The sequence below is a fragment of the Aythya ferina genome (genome assembly GCF_964211825.1).
Source record: "Aythya ferina genome assembly, chromosome: 5".
NCBI lineage: Eukaryota > Metazoa > Chordata > Aves > Anseriformes > Anatidae > Aythya > Aythya ferina.
Window position 1 is genome coordinate 874,196 of NC_140301.1, and position 18,611 is coordinate 892,806.

General features: G+C 38.3%; 1 protein-coding gene across 14 annotated transcripts in view; it reads right to left on the reverse strand.

The window, feature by feature from the left end:
- The window catches only part of BMAL1 (basic helix-loop-helix ARNT like 1), a 47,552-nt gene that overhangs the window by 17,266 nt on the left and 11,675 nt on the right, over window positions 1-18,611 (reverse strand). For 3 of the 14 annotated variants that reach the window (XM_084519790.1, XM_084519795.1, XM_084519794.1), the window contains exons 2-7: window positions 6,929-7,053; window positions 6,077-6,224; window positions 3,047-3,067; window positions 1,994-2,032; window positions 1,764-1,805; window positions 648-805 (exon numbers count right to left, since the gene is read on the reverse strand). In XM_084519790.1, the coding sequence (XP_084375916.1) occupies window positions 648-805; window positions 1,764-1,805; window positions 1,994-2,032; window positions 3,047-3,067; window positions 6,077-6,216 (400 nt within the window). In that variant the 5' untranslated portion in view covers window positions 6,217-6,224; window positions 6,929-7,053. Of the gene's footprint in view, window positions 1-647; window positions 806-1,763; window positions 1,806-1,993; window positions 2,033-3,046; window positions 3,068-6,076; window positions 6,249-6,928; window positions 7,054-14,805; window positions 14,904-18,611 lie in introns of those variants that run through there. The other 11 variants (XM_084519789.1, XM_084519788.1, XM_084519798.1 and 8 more) reach the window with 7 other exon arrangements.

Consider the following 18,611-nt stretch of genomic DNA (forward strand, 5'->3'; position numbering starts at 1 on the left):
GGGCCTGCAGCACTACCAAATGAGAGTGTTAGGTGAAGAGTTCTGAAGAGAATTTCATCTCAAACCAGCACAGCACAGAACCAACAAAGCTCAGGGCTCCAGCAGAATACATAGCTCCAGGGAAAAAATAGCATTCTTACATCAGTTTCATTCACACAGGAAAAAAGCTAACAACAGCTACAGCAGAAGATCTTTCAAATGTCTTTTTTTTTTTGTTTGTTTGTTTAAATAAAGCTCCAGAATTTAAACTCCACTTTGCTAAAAGACTACACATTGTTCTCTTCATACTTGAGAGCATGGCAGTTTTTAAAGTAGCTCTGGTGAATTTGACAGGCACTAGTCCTTTCAGTTCCCCAAATATAACTACACCTGACAAGACTAGTGCTTTAAACTGCTTTGGTGCCCATAGCTCATGAAAAAAAAATGCAACCTATGGACCTACAGGAGATTACAGTAAGCTATAAATGAATGTGCAACATCACACGCTAAGTAAAGGGGAGAAGTCCTCCGAAGAGGTGTTAACTTACTTCTCTTTGACAAAGGGGCAAGAAAAGGGTAGTAAAAGCATGACTTTGAAGAAACGCCATTGTGTTCTCCTCCAGTCCTGCTCACCCCTCACACACACACATTGCCCTCAATCAACTTACCACGTAATGTTTTCATATGCTGGACAGCCATTCTCAATACAGTGAGCTTATCCAGTTTTCGAGACATCGCGTTGCACGTTGGTACCAAAGATGCCAGTTCATCTATAAAGCTGTTCATTTTATCTCTACGTCTTTTTTCAATTTGACTATGAGCCTCCCTAAACAAGTGAGGTGGTGGGGAAAACAGAAAAAACATTAAACCATATTAAAGAAATAGTAATCCCCAAATCCTGTATAACAACAACACAAAATAATCTCCCCTTGATAATTTAATCACCCTAAAAAAGTACATACAGACTTTTTCAGACATTATATGATCATTACTTGGAACAGTAACATTTACAAGCAATAGGCAAGGTTGCAGCACTTGGCTCTAGTTTACCAACTATAGATATTGTTGGTCATATAGTACATTGAATCCTCAGTTCTGAGCAATCCATGAAACAGCAAAAAATTGTCTGGAGATTTCTCCTGCTGAACAACACCTTTGTTGTTGTTGTTCCTAGCACTGAAACATATCAGGAAATCATAGAGGTTACAGATAAAGAAATATATAAATTGTATATACCAATGGATAAAGCATTCAGTTGTGTACGTGTAATCAGCATACTGCATGAATGGACTAGTATTTAACACTACCTTTTGCTGTGGCAATATAAAGCTTCTAATCATCCTATAGTTTTCCATTTCCAAGTATTTGAGATACCTCTGAACTAAACTCTTCCTACCCAGGAAAACTGATGATAAACACTAAATGATTTTTGTTTTTGTATTTTCACATATTACAGTCACTATTAACACTTCTACAACCCACTATTGAGTTTGAAAGAAATGAGATTAGGAATATAAGATTATAAGAAACATGTGCAGGCTTCAATTTCCATGTTAACACTAACAAGAAGTGACTAAAACAAAAGTTACCTACTGAATCAGCATTTTCACAAAACTATAACATGCAGTTTATACATGAAAAAAATGATAACGTAAAGATAAAGAGAAACGAGAAAAGGTCAAAGTTAGAAAAAACAACTTTCAAGGTAAAGCACGGCCACATATTTCATATATGGCAAAAGGCAAGATATCCGTTCTTTTCAGCATACTTGTTTAGAGTACTACCTTGCATTTTTTATTCTGCCTTGTTGGTCTGTATACTCCAATCTGTTAAGAAATGATATCACAAAATTACAGTACTGAAAACAATTTTTAATGAATCATATATCTACTGATATTAATTAAAATAATTTTTAAAATAGAAACTGTTTGAGACATTTGACCAAACTGACACTGAAAGAGATCATACGTCAGTACTGTGGAACTAACGTTTTAGCGACTGTATCTAATAGTACCTGCCATGTTGGTCATCTTTATCTGTATCCATACCTTCCCTGCAGAAAGAGAATATAGCAATATATCACAAATTAAGCAATATACCACAAATTAAGCAATACCATAAAATCAGAACAAAGTATTCCTGTCACCTTTAAATCTTGAAAACAAAAAGAAGAGTTTAAAAGTAAGAAACTGGAAGAACTAAAGAAGTTCCTCATTTTCCATGATATTAAAACATTTTCTTAAAATCAGTTGCATTTCCTTTGAAGCAAACAAAACAGCATGGTTTGATATGTTTGACAGTAAAACATGCTGCAGTTCAAGTCATCATCTGCTACAAAAATATTTTTCAGTTAACTAGAGAGGAAAAAAACACCAAAGGAAATATCAAAGCAGATATTTTTCATGCCTTCATCAAAAGTATGGCTACTAACTTGCATTTAGAACAGTTAAAAAGTTCAAACATTGGCAGTTATCAAAGCACCTACCATAGAATTCACAAATTGCCCTGAATTAATTTGTGACTGTACATTCTACACCTCAGCGTGCCTTACAGTAGTTGATTTTGAGATAGGATATGGTAATAATCTGGACAACATAATGCAGTAGAACATTGGAAATGGACAAATGCACAGAGTGGATGGGAGACTGTACAAAACTAAGCAGACGTACTTTAAATGAGTACAACTTGCAGTGTATGTGACTGAATTTGTCTCAACATCAGAAAAAAAAAAATCTAAGGAAAAGAAAAAGGATCCTCCTTGTTACATTTTAATATTGTTAACACAATACGGAAATAAGTAGGAGAGGAAAGTGTAAGTCTTCACAGCAGTATCTGGAAATAAAATGGAGAATGCCTAAGTCTACAGGACTGTTAGACAAAAGAATTAGGAAAATAATGTTTTGATACAGATAAATCCGTACAACTGTGCTTTAAGCTTGTGCTCTTAAGCCTGCCTTAGTCTGGTTTAATTTTTACCTGAAAATCTTAGGTAAAGTGGAGGGAAGGCAAGGAGAAGCATCAAGCATCTTTTTCAAGTGAAACCAATTACTGAAATATTTATACTTACTCAAAAGGAAAGCCATCAAGTCTGAAAAGAAAGAGAAATTAAATACACCATATATAGGAAATAATAATGTCTTTCATTTTCTACTGAAATGCTCAAGCTAACTTATATTCTATTTGAAATGAAAAAGCACGATGAAAACAAAGACAGTAGTAGTGACTGTAGTAGTGACTGTATTTTAAGGAGACAAGTTTGTTCAAATTAATCTGTTTTCTCAGAGAATAATTCTGCTTCTTAAGAAAAGCTAACGTAGTCCATTGTGCTTAATGTGAAAAATTAGTAAAGCAACTAACTTAAATTATGTCTATTATGCAAATCATTGAGATACTGTTTCATAACCAAAACCAAAAGATATGTGCTTTATGCACGATGTCCTTGCAGTTAGATAAATGGAGTTTCGGAGGACTCCAAGGTTGGGAATAAAAATACCGATATGTATCCCAAGTTTCTCAGATTTTAATTCTGCCCAACAAAACAGATGAACATTTTGTTTTGGTCAGTACCAAAGTCCTAATTCTGAACTTTACACAAACTTTATTGTATGAAAAAGAAAACGAATTTCTACATGCAAGTTAACTGCTGGCATCACTTCAAGACTGCAGAGTCTTCTGAAATCCACTGAGCTTTAACATGAGAGGCTACATTCTATAAAAGCCTTATGAAAAATCTTCTCATACTAGCCATTGATACAGCACTTACTCCCATTCAATACTGGACATTGGTATTCTTTAAAATAAACATGTTATTTTTTCATGTATTATTCACTGAACTTCTTAATTAGTCATCTTTGTGATTAGTTTTTAAAGAAGTTTGAATAATGCTTAAGGTTTTATTCATCTCTCAACATTTGAGTTACTGATTTTGTCAATGGCTCTGAGCACTTCTGATGCTCACAAAGAAATAGCATGTGGGTCTAGAATAGGACTTAGAAACAAGGCATCAGTTATCCACTCATGATGCCACTTTTAGCTACAGGATGCAAAATCCTTTTTAGTCTTGTAGAAACACAGAAAATAAAACATAAAAGAGATATTTCCACCAGGTAGAGGGTAATTTACAGAAGTGTCAGGATAATTTAATTTCTTATAAAATATTATTTCAATGTTTAACACTACTGCCAAGAAAAGAAACTGTTTATAGACCTGTGCATGAAGTCTTGGATTCCAGCAAGTGACTAGAACACTCTGTAGTGGAAAACAGCTAACCTTTGCTGAAGTGACAGCAATAGGTTGGGCAGGAATTTCCCTAGAGGAATAGCAGCAGAAAGAACTGAAAAGAAGTTGCTAGAAAGCTGAAAGAACAGCTGACCAACAAGCTTTTTTGTACTTGAGAGGTGGATGAAGAACCACACTAAGACAGTCAGGTTCTTCCTTACGCCCATCATTCTCTGGCAAGTGAAGCATAAAACTGGACACACACCATTTATAAATCATTAACAGGCAGCAAAAGCTGAACAGTGATTTCTGAACAATACACATAGAAAGGGAATTCTACCTTACGTTCTACTTAAAAATAGGAATATTTACTACCACTTCCTTTGCAACACGACATGAACTGCAGTACGATGACAGCTGTTGTAAACTGATTTTACTTAGGACTTGAGGAAACGGTATTTCATGTATTTAATAAAAGGCACACACAACCTAAAGGGCAGAATTATAACTTACAAGAGCAAGCTGTCTTTTGGAAAAGAAGACTTGAGCAATGCTTCCTACCCAGAAGAATAAAGATGGAGAAATTCTTTCTAGAGAAGAGGAAGTTGGTATGATTGAGGTTGTTCACTGAATTTTGTAGTAGTCAATTCAACTAAAGAGAATCACGTACTCTTCAGGAAGGTTAAATGCACATTACAGAAGAGATGTATGCAGTATGTTTGTGGTCTCTAAACAGTAATTAAAGTTTTGCACATAAATTCTCCTAAAAGGAACTCTATGCACAGAGCATCTAATTCTTAATTGTCTTCCACAGCATGGATCAAAAATTCTACCCCTCCCTGTAGAAGGAATTGCCAAGTATCAGAAGGCCCACAATGAAAAATGTGTGTCAAGAAAAAAAAAAAAAAAAAGTCCTCCATAGAAGGACTCCCTAAGTGTGTTAATAATGGATATAACCCATTCACAAGTTACACTGCAGCTAGAATCTGTAACGTTACAATACATACGAAAGTTGCACAGTGACTTAGAGTAAGGATGTTGGTCTTGGTGTACCTACCATGGAAGACATTACACAGTTGGAAATTTGGCAGACATCACTACAACCTTCACTATTCTAAAGCACAAGTGGTATGATTTCTTTGTGTTTCAAATACCTGCCCTAAGACAGAAGGTATTGCTTGGATGATGCGTCTAAACAAGAATAAGAGAAGCAGCTTTCTTGAAACGAAACCATATTCTACCACTGATTCAGGAGAAAACATTTTTTTATTTTTCCAGGAATAACAGTTTGCAATCAGAGACCAACATAAGATTAAATCAGTTGATTAAGGAAAAGGCTGATCTACTGCATCAAACCAGAGACTACCCAGATTCATATTCAACTGGGAAACCAAAATAGCTTCATCAAGCAAAGACTTGCAGCACACTGATAGGAAGCAACAAACAGGCAAAAAATAGGTGAAGAGAAGGAACTATTCCTAGTTTTGCTTCTGCTTCTTAATTATTAGCATCCTTCCTGTTAGTGAGACTTTCTATTTGCTACATGAATGATCTACATCATCAACCTTCATGTTGTCCACTTCGTCAGTATTAATTTTTTTCCCCTCATTTAAGCCAAGGTTTCTTTCTTCAGCCATACCTCATTTGATAGCCCTCAATTTTAGCTGCACTAATGTGAAGGCATTATTTTTATTACTAAGTAATGAACATTCCTCTTAGCCCATAATAGCTTTTTTCTTCTTTACAGCCTTTACAACAGGTTGTCAGGAAAAGGTTATTAAAAAAAAAAGTCATAAATATCTCTATTGTCACCCCCCCACTGTATTGTTCTGTTGCAACCTCTTTTCAGAAGGGTTAAATCAAGAGAAATCCAACTTACTGATAATCAGTAGAGCTTCCCTTCCTTTTCCTATTACAATCCACTCCTGAAGTGCTAAGGGAACTGGAGATCAAGTCAGCAGGGTCCGGTGACATAAAATCACTAATGGTAGAAGAAATGTCCATCCTTTGGTCTGCCATTGGATTGTCTAATGTTATCAAAAAGATAAATGCTGCCACATAATAGAACCAGAAACATACGTATTTTTAATACACAGAACAAATCTCAAGTTTAGTATAAGCTTAAAAATTAGCTTAGAATAGCAAAAATTACAATCCCATTATTTGCTTTTGTCATAAAACAGACATAGGCTATTTCTGTTTTTTAATCTACTTGTATATTACATACAAGCCATGACCATTCTCAAAACACATTATTTTACAGAATTGTCAAAATGACTTAACTAAAGCAGGCTTACTCATATCTTAACTGGAGGCCAACTGCTGCTACCTAACATAAGCAAAGTCTAAGTTCTGTCTGTCTTTTGCTTAGTGGGAACACTGATTTTACCATGTCTCTCTTTCATTTGAAGATGGTATTCTCGAAGTTCATAAGGTTTGACAGTTCTACCTCCCTTGGATTTTATGGAACAGAATTCAAAAGATTTCCATAGAAAATAAACAAATTAACTGAATAACTCCATCAAAGCAGAATCCATAAATGAAAAAAACTAATAATCCAGTGATGGTCTAAGATGACTAGTTAAAGGTACAAAAGAATTCAATTAGCTTTTTTCCTCTAAGAGATACACATTTTAATCCTCTAGACTGCAAATCTAATACTGTTGGAAGAAACACTGTAAAGCTTATCCATTACTAAATGCCATCAATTGTAAAACAATAGAGATTTTACCTGAAAGCTTGTCTTGGAAGCCTAGATCCACCTGAGGGAAGAAGATGATGCTCAGCCTGAAGCAGTTGACCACCTCAAAATATTTTCATGCCTCATAGTCTGTTTAGTCAAGTACTTTCAAAAACCTGAATGGGAAGAAAAGCAGCAAGCATTGTTTTAGACACTGTTGACAACAGCAAATGTTTTAAATGAGAAAAAAAAAAAATCTTAGCAACACAACGGTTGAACTTTAATTTCCTTATAATATATAGAAGCTCCATCTATCATCAAAAGGGTTAAATGTTGGGATGTGCAGACCAAGTACTGCAAGAGAAGGAACCTCCTCAGCATCACTTGCCTTTGGGCTCTCTTTATCACTCTTTGGTTCCTGCAGCTAACCACATAAAACCCCTCCATTCACAATGAGCAGATTTGAACATATTTGATGTCACATGCTAGCAGAACGAGGCAAACTGTTGTTGCAGTACACAGAAAAACCTCCTGGTTGCCTTACTTTTAAGGTGGCCATAGCAATAAGATTGGGCTGGGCTTTCTATTTTATTTTTCCTTACAACAGCACTTGCCATTTTCAGAGAAAAGAATGGTTAAACTTATTGTTATATTCTGCATGTTTCAAGTTTTATTTAAAATTCACACCCCATACTGGAAACTCAAGTCATAACTGTGTCTCCTAACTACACTGTATACCTAGTGGATGGCATGCAGATTAATGTTCTTCCTTCCATAGAAACTTATTTTTCAGCAAAACTTCTATGTGAGACTTGAAAACCATCTCAGGACTGCCTCTTGCAAGATCTTTAAAAGTCTTCTGGATATGCTCTTTTCTGGTTAACGTATCTGTGATCATTGTGTCTGCCTTTCCAAGCTGTGATGCCAGCAGAACTTCCCAAGCACACGGATCAGCAAGCTCCCACGACACTTTCAGAAGTTCTCAAGTCTAAAATGCTAGTATTCTGTCCACGTGGCCATATTATAACCAAATCTACTGAATCCCACATACAGATATGCTAAGAGTTAGAAGATAAAGAAACCCCGCAAAATCCAAAGTCAATAGTATAATTTTCTTCAGCTCTGCCAGAATAGCAAATTCAGAACTTATTTCAGTAAGTTTAACATATTGGACTCACTGGTCCTATTACAGTAATGACAGTCAGGATCAAGGTGCTTAAATCCAAGGTCAGGCGAGTCATCGCCTTAATACCACCAATGTGTGAACACAGAATCATTGCTGCTCTACAAGCAGACCTTCCAAACTGCTTTTGAGGGCTCACCATGCACCTCACCAGACAGCTTCTCTGTGGTCCTTTCTCAAAAATGAAAAAGAGTCAGGTGTTTATGAGTATGTGGACATCCTGGTCCTGGCAAGTTGGGAGCATCGGAAAGCCATGGACAAAAGCTAAAGCAACACAAATGTTAATCAAATTGTGTGTTGCCATCGACTCCATAGCCACAATTGACTTTACAAGAAAGCCTTTTTTGCACACTAATACAGCTACTTGTAGACCAGGCCTTACTTTCACCTATCTGTCCTTTCCTAGTTGTCTACTTTATCTCTGCTACTCAAGCAGCCCGACAAAGTACAAACTTGATTATGTTACTGTGGTTTATGAGATTACTGCAGATTAATTTACAACCCTCCAGTTAAGCCACAGTCACTGCCCATTTCTCTGCTCTTGATTCAGATGCAAAAACATTATCTTTGACCTCAGCTGATGTGCAGAAGTTAGTTACAGCTATACTTCATATAGCCTGTGGCTAAGGGGAACAAATAAAGTGATAAAAGTACTATGACACCAAACTACCTCTTATGCTGTCCAATTACTGTACATCCATGATTCAGTCTCGGAACCTAATCTAAAACCCTGAGCACTGTGTAATGCACCTACTAGAAACTTCTGACCACCTTCATATGCAAGCATACTTGTTGAACTCACATTTTACCGCATAATGTAATTTCATTAATCACTTAGGAAGACCTCAGACCTCAGGGTGGGATGTGCTGGAATTAAGAATAGTGGAAAAATAGATTTAACACAGTCCTTTCCTTATACAAAATGCCTGCGACACCCAGAGTTTCAGATTCAAAATGAGAACACTGCACAAGTCGTCGGTGTGCTGTAATGCAAACAAACTTTGCTTTGTTCTTCACCTCAAAACATAAATTTCAAAGCAGTTTTTTTTAAAAAAAAAAAAAAAAAAGAAGTATCCATTCAACTCTGCTGCTCTTTTAAATCGTCTAAACAATTGCCTATATTTGACAGTTTCAAAGCAGCTACTTAAAGTGTCTTGACCATTTAAGCAGTGCAAAACTACATGAAAAGAAATTGAGAATTTTGCTTTTTAAAGTCAGCCCTTTTCCTGCCATTTCCCAAATGCTCATCCCCGTTCTAACAACCACAGTCCTACATTTCAGCAATATGGGAATTAAGAATCATGCATGTCTCCTGAAATGAGGTTTAAAGTTAAAAAGTGTCAACGCAATGATCAGAGCAAAAATTGGTATGCCCTGCTGTAATAAACAGTGAACAGTTCAGATAAATATGCTATTGCAAGGGTTTCTTAACATTCTCAAAAAGGGAATATTTTAGTAGCTTTTCAGTCTCAAGCTGCTAGTTGTTCAATGGCTCAAAAAATCCCCTATGAAAAGCAACACAGTAATTACCCATACATACAAACAAAGCCCAAATCTTCCATTTACAAACCTTACCCTCTTGCCAAAGTACTCCAAGGACCTACTTGAAAATATGCCATGTAGGCCACTTCCTGATTAAATTCCCCCAAAGATGAGAATCAAATGATATTTTGTCATTGAATTGCATGACAACGTCTCTTTGCAGCCTATTTTGGACTGCTTCCTTCAGGGTTCCCTTCCCTTGCATCCAATCTCATTCTCTAAACCCCTATAACAAGGCTGATGAGTCAATAGAAACAAATCTTCCTCTTCATCCCTTTAAAAAGAAAAAAAAAAGTTAGCTGTCACATGACTAGCTTAATGATGCAGGAAAGCTGATCACGAGTACATAAACACCTCTGAGCAAATCCAGGTCAGAACTGAAGTAGGTCAACCAAGTCTGCCAAGCACCCACTCAGGAGTCAAGACCTCTTTATGCAAGCACCACCAGTTTCAATTACTCCCAGGGAAGAGTCAGCTATTTCCAGCATAAAATACAGACTTATTTTAAAATAAATATAATTCATAACTTTATGAATCAGAAGTGTGTCATTTCTTAAAGCATTTTTTTGCAATGATTGAGGAAAACTGTGGTGTGGTTTCCTTAGGAAATAATTAAAAATACGCTCATCATCCCTGTGCATAATGACTCGAACCAAAAACAAATAGCTACAGAAAGGATTTTTTTTTCTTCCCTTCACTGCAAACTCCACCTCAGAAGTAACTGTCACAGCATGAACGAGTAAGAAATAGAACAGGATCATTTACCTCCGCTATCTGTATTTCTCCAAGACGTGCTGTGGGTGTACGTGTACTCCACATGTGCACACACTGACTAACCATGGAAGATTTCTGCTCAGCAGCACAAGGACTGCAAGTGCCCCGTGATGCAAGATGCATACAGGCACACAGGGGCATGGCTACTGCAAGTGACAAGCAGTTCCTACATCTAACAATCTTTATTAGGAAATGGTGTGAATCAAAAGAAGGTCTTTGAACTAAACCAGTGGTATTTTCCTTTTCCTTCAGTAGCTAAGGAGCAGCAGCAAGAATACCTCATATTTGTCCAACATAGTGATGCTATTTTGTTTTAGTGACACGTTTGTGTTCCTTGAACTCCCTAATGTTATTTGCAGGAACATTCTGTACTCCCAGATGATAAAATGCCCCATGGCATTATCTTGTGTGCAGATATAGCTCGCAGCACTCTCCGGAGCAAAGAAGTGATTTTACTGTTTTGCTTGTTGAGGTCATCTTTTTTCCACTCACTCACTCAACACCATGTTTACCAACCTCTGGCAGCACACAAGCCACATCTGAATTTTGGTGCTCTTCCTTACCCAAGCTCTTTGCAAAGACCAGAAGCTCATGTTTCCACCCCATCCATAACCATGCTCGCAAAGCAGCAGTGATCAAGCAGCCTCCTGCACCTCTCACATTAGCAGCTGCCACTACCCAGCCCTGCACAAGATGGGCTGCATGAGCAGCCTTCAGCTGCTCAAGTGACTTACTGTTCAAACAGATGCTCCCTGTCTTCTCCAAGGAAAAAGCAGCAGGCTGGAGGGAGGCATCCCATGAAATTAAACCAGCTACAAGATGAATCATTCTGACCTAAGGAAAGAAGTCTGCACAGAAGAAAAAGTCTACAGGCAGAAACACCATCTTTCAGCTTTAGGAGGTGAATTGAAAGGCAGTTTAAACAGATCTCAATAGATCAATACAGTGTCCACATGCACTCCCAACCAAATCCAGGTTTGTTCATCGCTAGTATCTATGAGAAAAGACAGTCACACCATCGCATCACCGCAGGAGTTTTCTAGACTGACATAGTGGTAACAGAGCCATAGGACAATATTCTGAATTTATCTTTATAGAAGCACGTGGACTTTCAGCTCAAGAGAGGCCTCAGATCCCTATCTCTCCTTGTTTAAAAGGGGAAGAACTTAAAGCTTTTACTTCCAGCTATTTTGTCAAAAGACTTCTCTGTTGTTCCAAAACCTAGAAGTTGTAACTAAAATAATTTTCTCTTATGCTGGAAGTTTAGAACTGGACCCAGGGCCACAGCTGCGTCTCACCAGTACTGAGTAAGGTGGAAGGATCACTACCCTCAGCCTGCTGCTAACAGAGCCCAGGAGGGCTGTCTTTCTAACAGAGCCCAGGAGTCTAGTAGCCTTTTTCATAACTTTCCATGACTGCTGGCTTAACTGGGTGTCCCCCAGCACCTCCAAGATCTTTTCTGGCAAGCTGTGTTCTAGCCGACCAGCCCTTAGTCTGCACCAATGCACGGGGTTTTTCCTCTCCAGGTACAGGACTTGGCATCTCCCTTTGCTGAACTTCATGAAGTTCACGTCAACCCGTTTCTCCAGCCTGCCAAGTTCCCTGTGATTGGCAGCACTCCCATGGGGCTTATCAGTCACTCCTTCCTTTTTTGTACTGTCTGCACCTATAGGTATGAAGCTTCAGAGAGCATGGGAAAAAAAGGAAAACAAAACGGTTCACCAAAGAGAACCAAATATATATATTAAAAAAAAATAAATCTAGTTCTTGTTCTTCTCTAAGTGAAACAGACAAGTGCCTGCTTTTAGGCTGATGAAGTCCCAGTGGAAAGCCTTTCTGTTGGAAATCACGGAATCACAGAATTGAAGGGGTTGGAAGGGACCTTGAGAGATCATCGGGTCCAAACCCCCGGCAAAGCAGGTTCCATAGAGCAGGCTGCTCAGATAGACATCCAGACAGGCCTTGAATATCTCCAGAGAAGGAGACTCCACAACCTCCCTGGGCAGCCTGTCCCAGTTATCACCAAAAGTTTCATCTAGTGTAAGCCTTCAGATGCCTTGTTACAACAGGTCCTGCTCACCAAAACATCCAGTGTGACTTCACTGGACACGGGCACAGCTACAAAAAGCAGTTATTCGGAGAACAGCTGCTTGCAGGAAAATGGCTGAGCTTGATATCAAGCATTTTGATTTTTTTTTTTTAAGCAACAACAACAAAAAAATTACTTTAAGACAATACCATAGACATTTTGTTCAGCACAGCACCCCAAAATTTCTGTAGTGTAAGTTACAGAATAAAATAGCTATATTTTATCTTTAAAAACAGGGCCTACCAGTGTTAAATGCTGATAAAATAAACTCACAAAAATCTGTATTAAGATGTAGTATTTAATCTTAATTTATTCCAGTCCTTCAGAAGACTTCGTGCCTGTGTGAGAAGCAACACAGTATTATATTTTCAACATTACAGGGGGGGAAAATGAAAAAAAAATACTAAAATGAATAGACAACAGAAACTTTAAGTCCTCTGGGCTAGATATCTATTTATTTAATGTCCAAATTTATTACTCTGCTAGTAGTGATACACCCATACACAGTTAAAATATAAAAATATAAAAATCGATCCCCTCAATTACCCAAATATAAACTTTGCTGAATTGTCAGTGTTACCATGCTAGATACTCACTCCAGTGAATGTAATCCTCATTTTTAACAACCCTAAGCCACCCAAGGGATTTTGAGTGGCTGAAAGACAGCCAGAAATCCATCCTACCCAGTAGGTTAATCAATTATCCAGAATAAACATGGTTTAAGTAACAACCTCATCAAAGCTGTTGGTGACCTCTGTAGTAGTTAATGTACTTCCAGTGTGTTTTCATTGGAATCCTTGGGGGGGGGGGGGGGGGGGGGAAGGGAACTAAACGCACCAAACAATCTCAGCTGAGGAGGCAGTGGCTCTGTGAAGTCTACCAAATTGTACACATTGCTTCTGAACTGTCAACAAAATGTCTTATCTTGTGCTGCAGTGTGCAGTCAACTTCAAAGAAGAAATTAAAAAAATATCTTCCTTAGGAGGACTGCACACAACCAGGACTGACATTTCCAGAGCAGGAGAAGCATATAAGAAAAGTAGGTAAGCTACTTAACTCACTCCTTATGTTCCCACAACTTAAAAATCAGCGCATTGTTAATGCACAACTGCCAATGCCTACTTTGCACTTGCACTCCATAAGATGCAGCCTTCTGTTTCCAGATTTCACCTTACTCCTACAGATGAGAACCGGCCTATTGCAGAGATGCTTCAGGTACAAGTTTTAAGGATATCTGCACCCTCCAGTTATCCAAACTGAATAAGCTAAGTTTCACATAGTTAAATACAAGTCTAATTTAGAGTTTAATAATGTCACAAAGCCTGATTGCTCATTTTAACTATTTTGATGACCATGATATGCTCTGGGTGAGCTCAAGATTTCCTTGCTGTGGCTCAGTGAAGCTCCTGTATCCTCACATTTTGGCAATTATTCTGCCTGCAGTTCATCATCATCAAAGTTGTCTTTGAATGGCAATAAAACAAAAGCCTCACACAAAGTTCTATGAAATGTGTTTTCTAAAGTGTCTCCATATGAAGCATCAGTATTCTAAAACACTTTCTCATTTACTTAAAGGGCAGAAACTGTATGTATATCAAACACCTAATACTGACACCCAGTCTGATCTGTGGTACAGCACACCACAAAACCCATTCTAGGATTTCTTCCTCAAGCTTTGGTGTGTGCTTTAATATACCTTGCAATAGGATGCCTTGATTTAAAGACTCAAGTGAGAACAAACTTCTGCTCAATCCACTACTCTTTTTTTCCACTGGCAAAGCACTATTTTAGTACTGTTAGCTACCCCAGCTTGCAATCTCAGAATCTGTCTGTGTGCTTTCATCAGGTTTTTATTTTCTTGTCCCCTCCTCATAGTGAAGAACTGTAGGCAAAAAAACTTGACAATACATTCAAGCTCTGTTGCGTCTAATACTACCTATGTAATATCTCCTCACCTGACTCTACGTTTTTGCATTCAGGGATGTTAGCTATTTGTCAGTTTAACAGGCTGAGCTTCACACTGCTTCTAGTCCCTCAGGTACGTTAAGTAAGGTGACAAACCTAGTTTCCTGGATCTTCCTTTTTTTCAGATTACCTGTTCCAAACACCGTCAGACATACTGCATACAGTTGATTCTGTTTTCCAGTCACATTATTACTACAACAAACCCAAACACATTTGGCATGCATGAGACCTTTCATTCAGAGACCTATTGCCAAGCAAATCGTAACTAATAGAAAACAGGTCGAAAACAGAGTTTGTATCTTCAGAGAACAGAGTACAGAAACAAAAGGGCAAAAATATCACTAAAAGGAGTGTAGGCATGGGTTATATTTATACCTTACACTTTCATTTCCAGGTTTTCACAGTCCCTCTGGTCCTGTTAAATTCCATCTCTGGCTGGAAGAAGCAGTCCCTGCTATCAGCACTCTGCCAGCCTGACAAAGAAAAGTTGACAGGCTGTCAGTTTACCTTTGCTCCCAAAGAATGCCTTGGGAAAAGCAAAATATTTTCTGCCTGCCTGGAACCAAGCTAAGGGTATTCCCCACCCAACTGTTTCCTCCAGCATGCGTATCTCTGTGAGGTTTATTTTTCCCCCACTGGTTTATCAAAAGTTCTTTTTAACTTAACTTTAGGCAAAATGAGCCGTCAAACACATATGCACCAGACCCATATGAATACCAGTAGTTCTTCCTTCTGACTACTTCAGTACTATATTAAAGGCTCAGCTTCATTTTTATTCTCCCACTATTTTTTGGGCAGAAAGACATCACAGCTTTTTTGTTAAGTATATGAGTAGGTAGTCTCCAAAGGAAAAAAAAAAAAAAATCTGCAGGAGAACATACAAGACAGCTTACCAAGCATTAAGTTAACAAGGTTTGTGTGTGGAAATAGAGAAATTTACAACTTATAATTATTTACAAACTCCAAGTTTTAAGAAAACAACCCTCCCCATGCACACACACACTCATGCAAGTAGCCCCAGCTACTTGCTACTTGTCCATGTATCTTGATTCCCTTTATGTGGAGCTTATCATTTATATTAGTGTTTAACAATTTTATTTCCTGTACTCATGCAATTTACCACTAAAATCCATACCCAGATAGTAAAAACTGAGACACTGCAACAATTCAGCACCTGAATGTAACACACAAGCATCAAGAAAAGATACACAGACCATTTTCAGACTTATTCAATGTTTCAAAAACAGCCTCTCCCATTTAAGAAATGGGATTTTCGGAATGAGTGATCTGTCTCTAACGCTTAGAAAGGCAGCACTTCAAAGTTATGACAGCTCATACTGAGGCATTATCTGATATTCTGCTCTTCAGAGAGATTCACAAAAAGTAGTGGCAAAGTGCAACACCAGTGAACACTGAGAAGTGGGGCAAGTTCCCAGCACTTCCCTAGGGTCTGCACTGATACTGATGCAGAGCATTACAAAGAGAATTGCTGTGCCTGAAGACAAGCCAACCAGTTGCCCAGCCAACAGTAGTACTGCCACAGGATAGTGCAAGCACAACTTCAGGACTCCTCCTTTAGGCCCTATACTTCCACAGGATTCAACTGACTATGAAACCAAAATGACTATTAAGAGAAGTCCTTTAACAGGACATAAAAAATAAAGTTAGATGTGTCATCATGTCAAATACTGAATGCAATAGGTGATACACTCTTGGCTTCTTCTACCTCTCTACACCAGCTTTTTACATTCCCTTCTCTCTTACTGGGATAAACTGGAACTTCTGTGCAATGGGACGCATCTCCATAGTGAGCCCCAGGTACCCCACAATGCGCATTTCACTAAAGCCAACACCCAGAAAAGTCTGGCTTCTCAGGCTTCATAAATCACAGTATTCAATGAAAGACTCAGAGGAGCAAAACAAGTGATGATTTAGGGAAAAACCAAGCAGAATATTTCTTGTCTTACACAATGATGTCCAGAATGGTACGTACCTCATCCAAACCTGCATGGCTTTGGAAAGTTGTATTTGTTTAGCTCAGGATAAGCATCACATACCAAAAACTTCACAGCAGCTTTACAGAATAGTTGCTGTAACATCTTACTGCCACAGGAGTGGCTTTGCTCCCTTTTTGTTCTCTTTCCTGTCTCCCTTCCCCCAGATTTCCCTCCAGTGCTCTAGCACAGACTGCACAGTCCCCAGAGCCTGTCTGCATAATGTGTCCAATCAATCTGCTCATCTGGCTGAGTAACAACTTGACAGAAAGCAGTCTTCTGTGAGGTTAGCAAGCTGGACCATCCTACGGAAAGGTCAGATGATACCCAGAAGTACCACAAAGAAGGGGGTGAGGCATGCCAGGAGACAGGAAGGAGCAGAACAGTCCCTTTCAACAGCAGTGAATTAAAATATCCCTGTTACATCCTTCAACTGCTCTTGCAGCTTACTCACAGCAGGATTTGTTTTCACATGCAAATCCCCACATGGTTTAAGTAAGGCAAGGTGTGCTGATCTCTTCTACTAATCCACACCTGCACTGTAACATTTTCTCTACTTCAGGAGCTTGTTCTATTGTGAATGACAACTTATGAATATATAGGCTTGCTAGAGGAGGCTTCCTATCCACTCCGTTCACTGCTTCAGTGTGAGCATGAATTTTATTTTTCTGTGAAAGGCATAAAGCAATAGGAAAGCCCTTGACAGAAAATGCTGATGAACCACGTTCCTTTTTTTGTGTCTATACATTAATGCTGATGTTGAGAAGAAGCAAGTTTCCAAAGCAGTGACATTCACTTGCCAGAGATACATCTAAGACTTGAAATTTTCCAGGCAGGATTGTAAGACTATAGTTTCTATTTGAAATAAATAGTCAAGTTTGAATGTGTCCTTTTATATTACATGCAGAACTGAAAAAGCATGTTAAAATTGCTGTTATATTTAGAACAAAGTCTCTCACCACCACACCAAGACAGCCCTAAATAAAGACAGAGTAACAATCAGAACACCAGGAAATCAGAATTCACTTAATAGGGCCCTTAAACTATACAGACATCTTGACTGTTTAAAAAAATAAAAATAAAAATAAGGCAAGTGGGGAAGAACAGTATGTCATGCACATTAAAAAAAATAAAATCAAAAAAATCAAAAATCCTGCCAACAACAAGCATGGGTAGAAGAGAAAGAAAACTCATTCAGAAAACAAAACAAAATACAAAAGCACTCTTAGTAAAAACTGAAGATTGTTGGTTTGTTTGCTTGTGTTTTGCTTGCTGTTGCTTGGGTCAAACACCTATCCATCCAATGCAGGGAGCAGCAGCTCCTTCCTCCCAGATGAAGAGGAGATACAAGACAGAGAAAGCAGACATCCAACTGACAGTTGCAAGCAGAAGCTTTTCCAGTCCATTGTTGTATTCCAGAATAACACTCCACAGCCCAATCCCACAGGACCTTGAAAGGATCACCAGACAGTTCACATTCCTCCACAGAAAGTTTAAGTTGGGTTAGATGATCCTATTCCACAAGCAGATCTGTACCAAATATTAATAATGGTACAGATTGGTTACCACTTAAAAATGCTCATAATTATTTACAATTCCTAAACAGTACAGAGGACAACTTGGATACCATCCAACAAATCCAATTTATTAGAAAATGGAAAACTTTCCAGCTTCACTCAGTAGAACAAGATAGGCAATGATTTCTATATAAGGAACAATCAATCAATTAAGCTAGTACTCTTCAGCTTAGAAAATAGGCAAGACCAACGTCTACAAAATGATCAAGTCAGAGGGACAAACAGGGTTGAAAGGTTAAAAACAACACAGCCCTTCACACATGAGGTGGAAGACTATGGAAACTCCCAGGCAAATAACCTGAAGGCTAAATGTTCACCTGGCTGCCAAAGAGAGGTGAGACCAGCTCACAGACAGGCACAGTGCTGAGGGATCCCAAGCCTGGCTCAGGAAGTCTGAAGGTAACTGGGGGCCTACACTTGTCCTAATCCTCCTCTTTGCTGGGCCACTCGCAGGCACTGCTTGAGGTAGGACTTTACAGTAATCAAGCCTGGGTTACAGCATGCAACTCTTACCTTCTTCTCGTACTAGTGAAGATATATTATTACTGTTATCTCAAATTTCTAAGTATTCAAGGAAAACTTCTACTTTCAAGGATGACGTAACATGCTT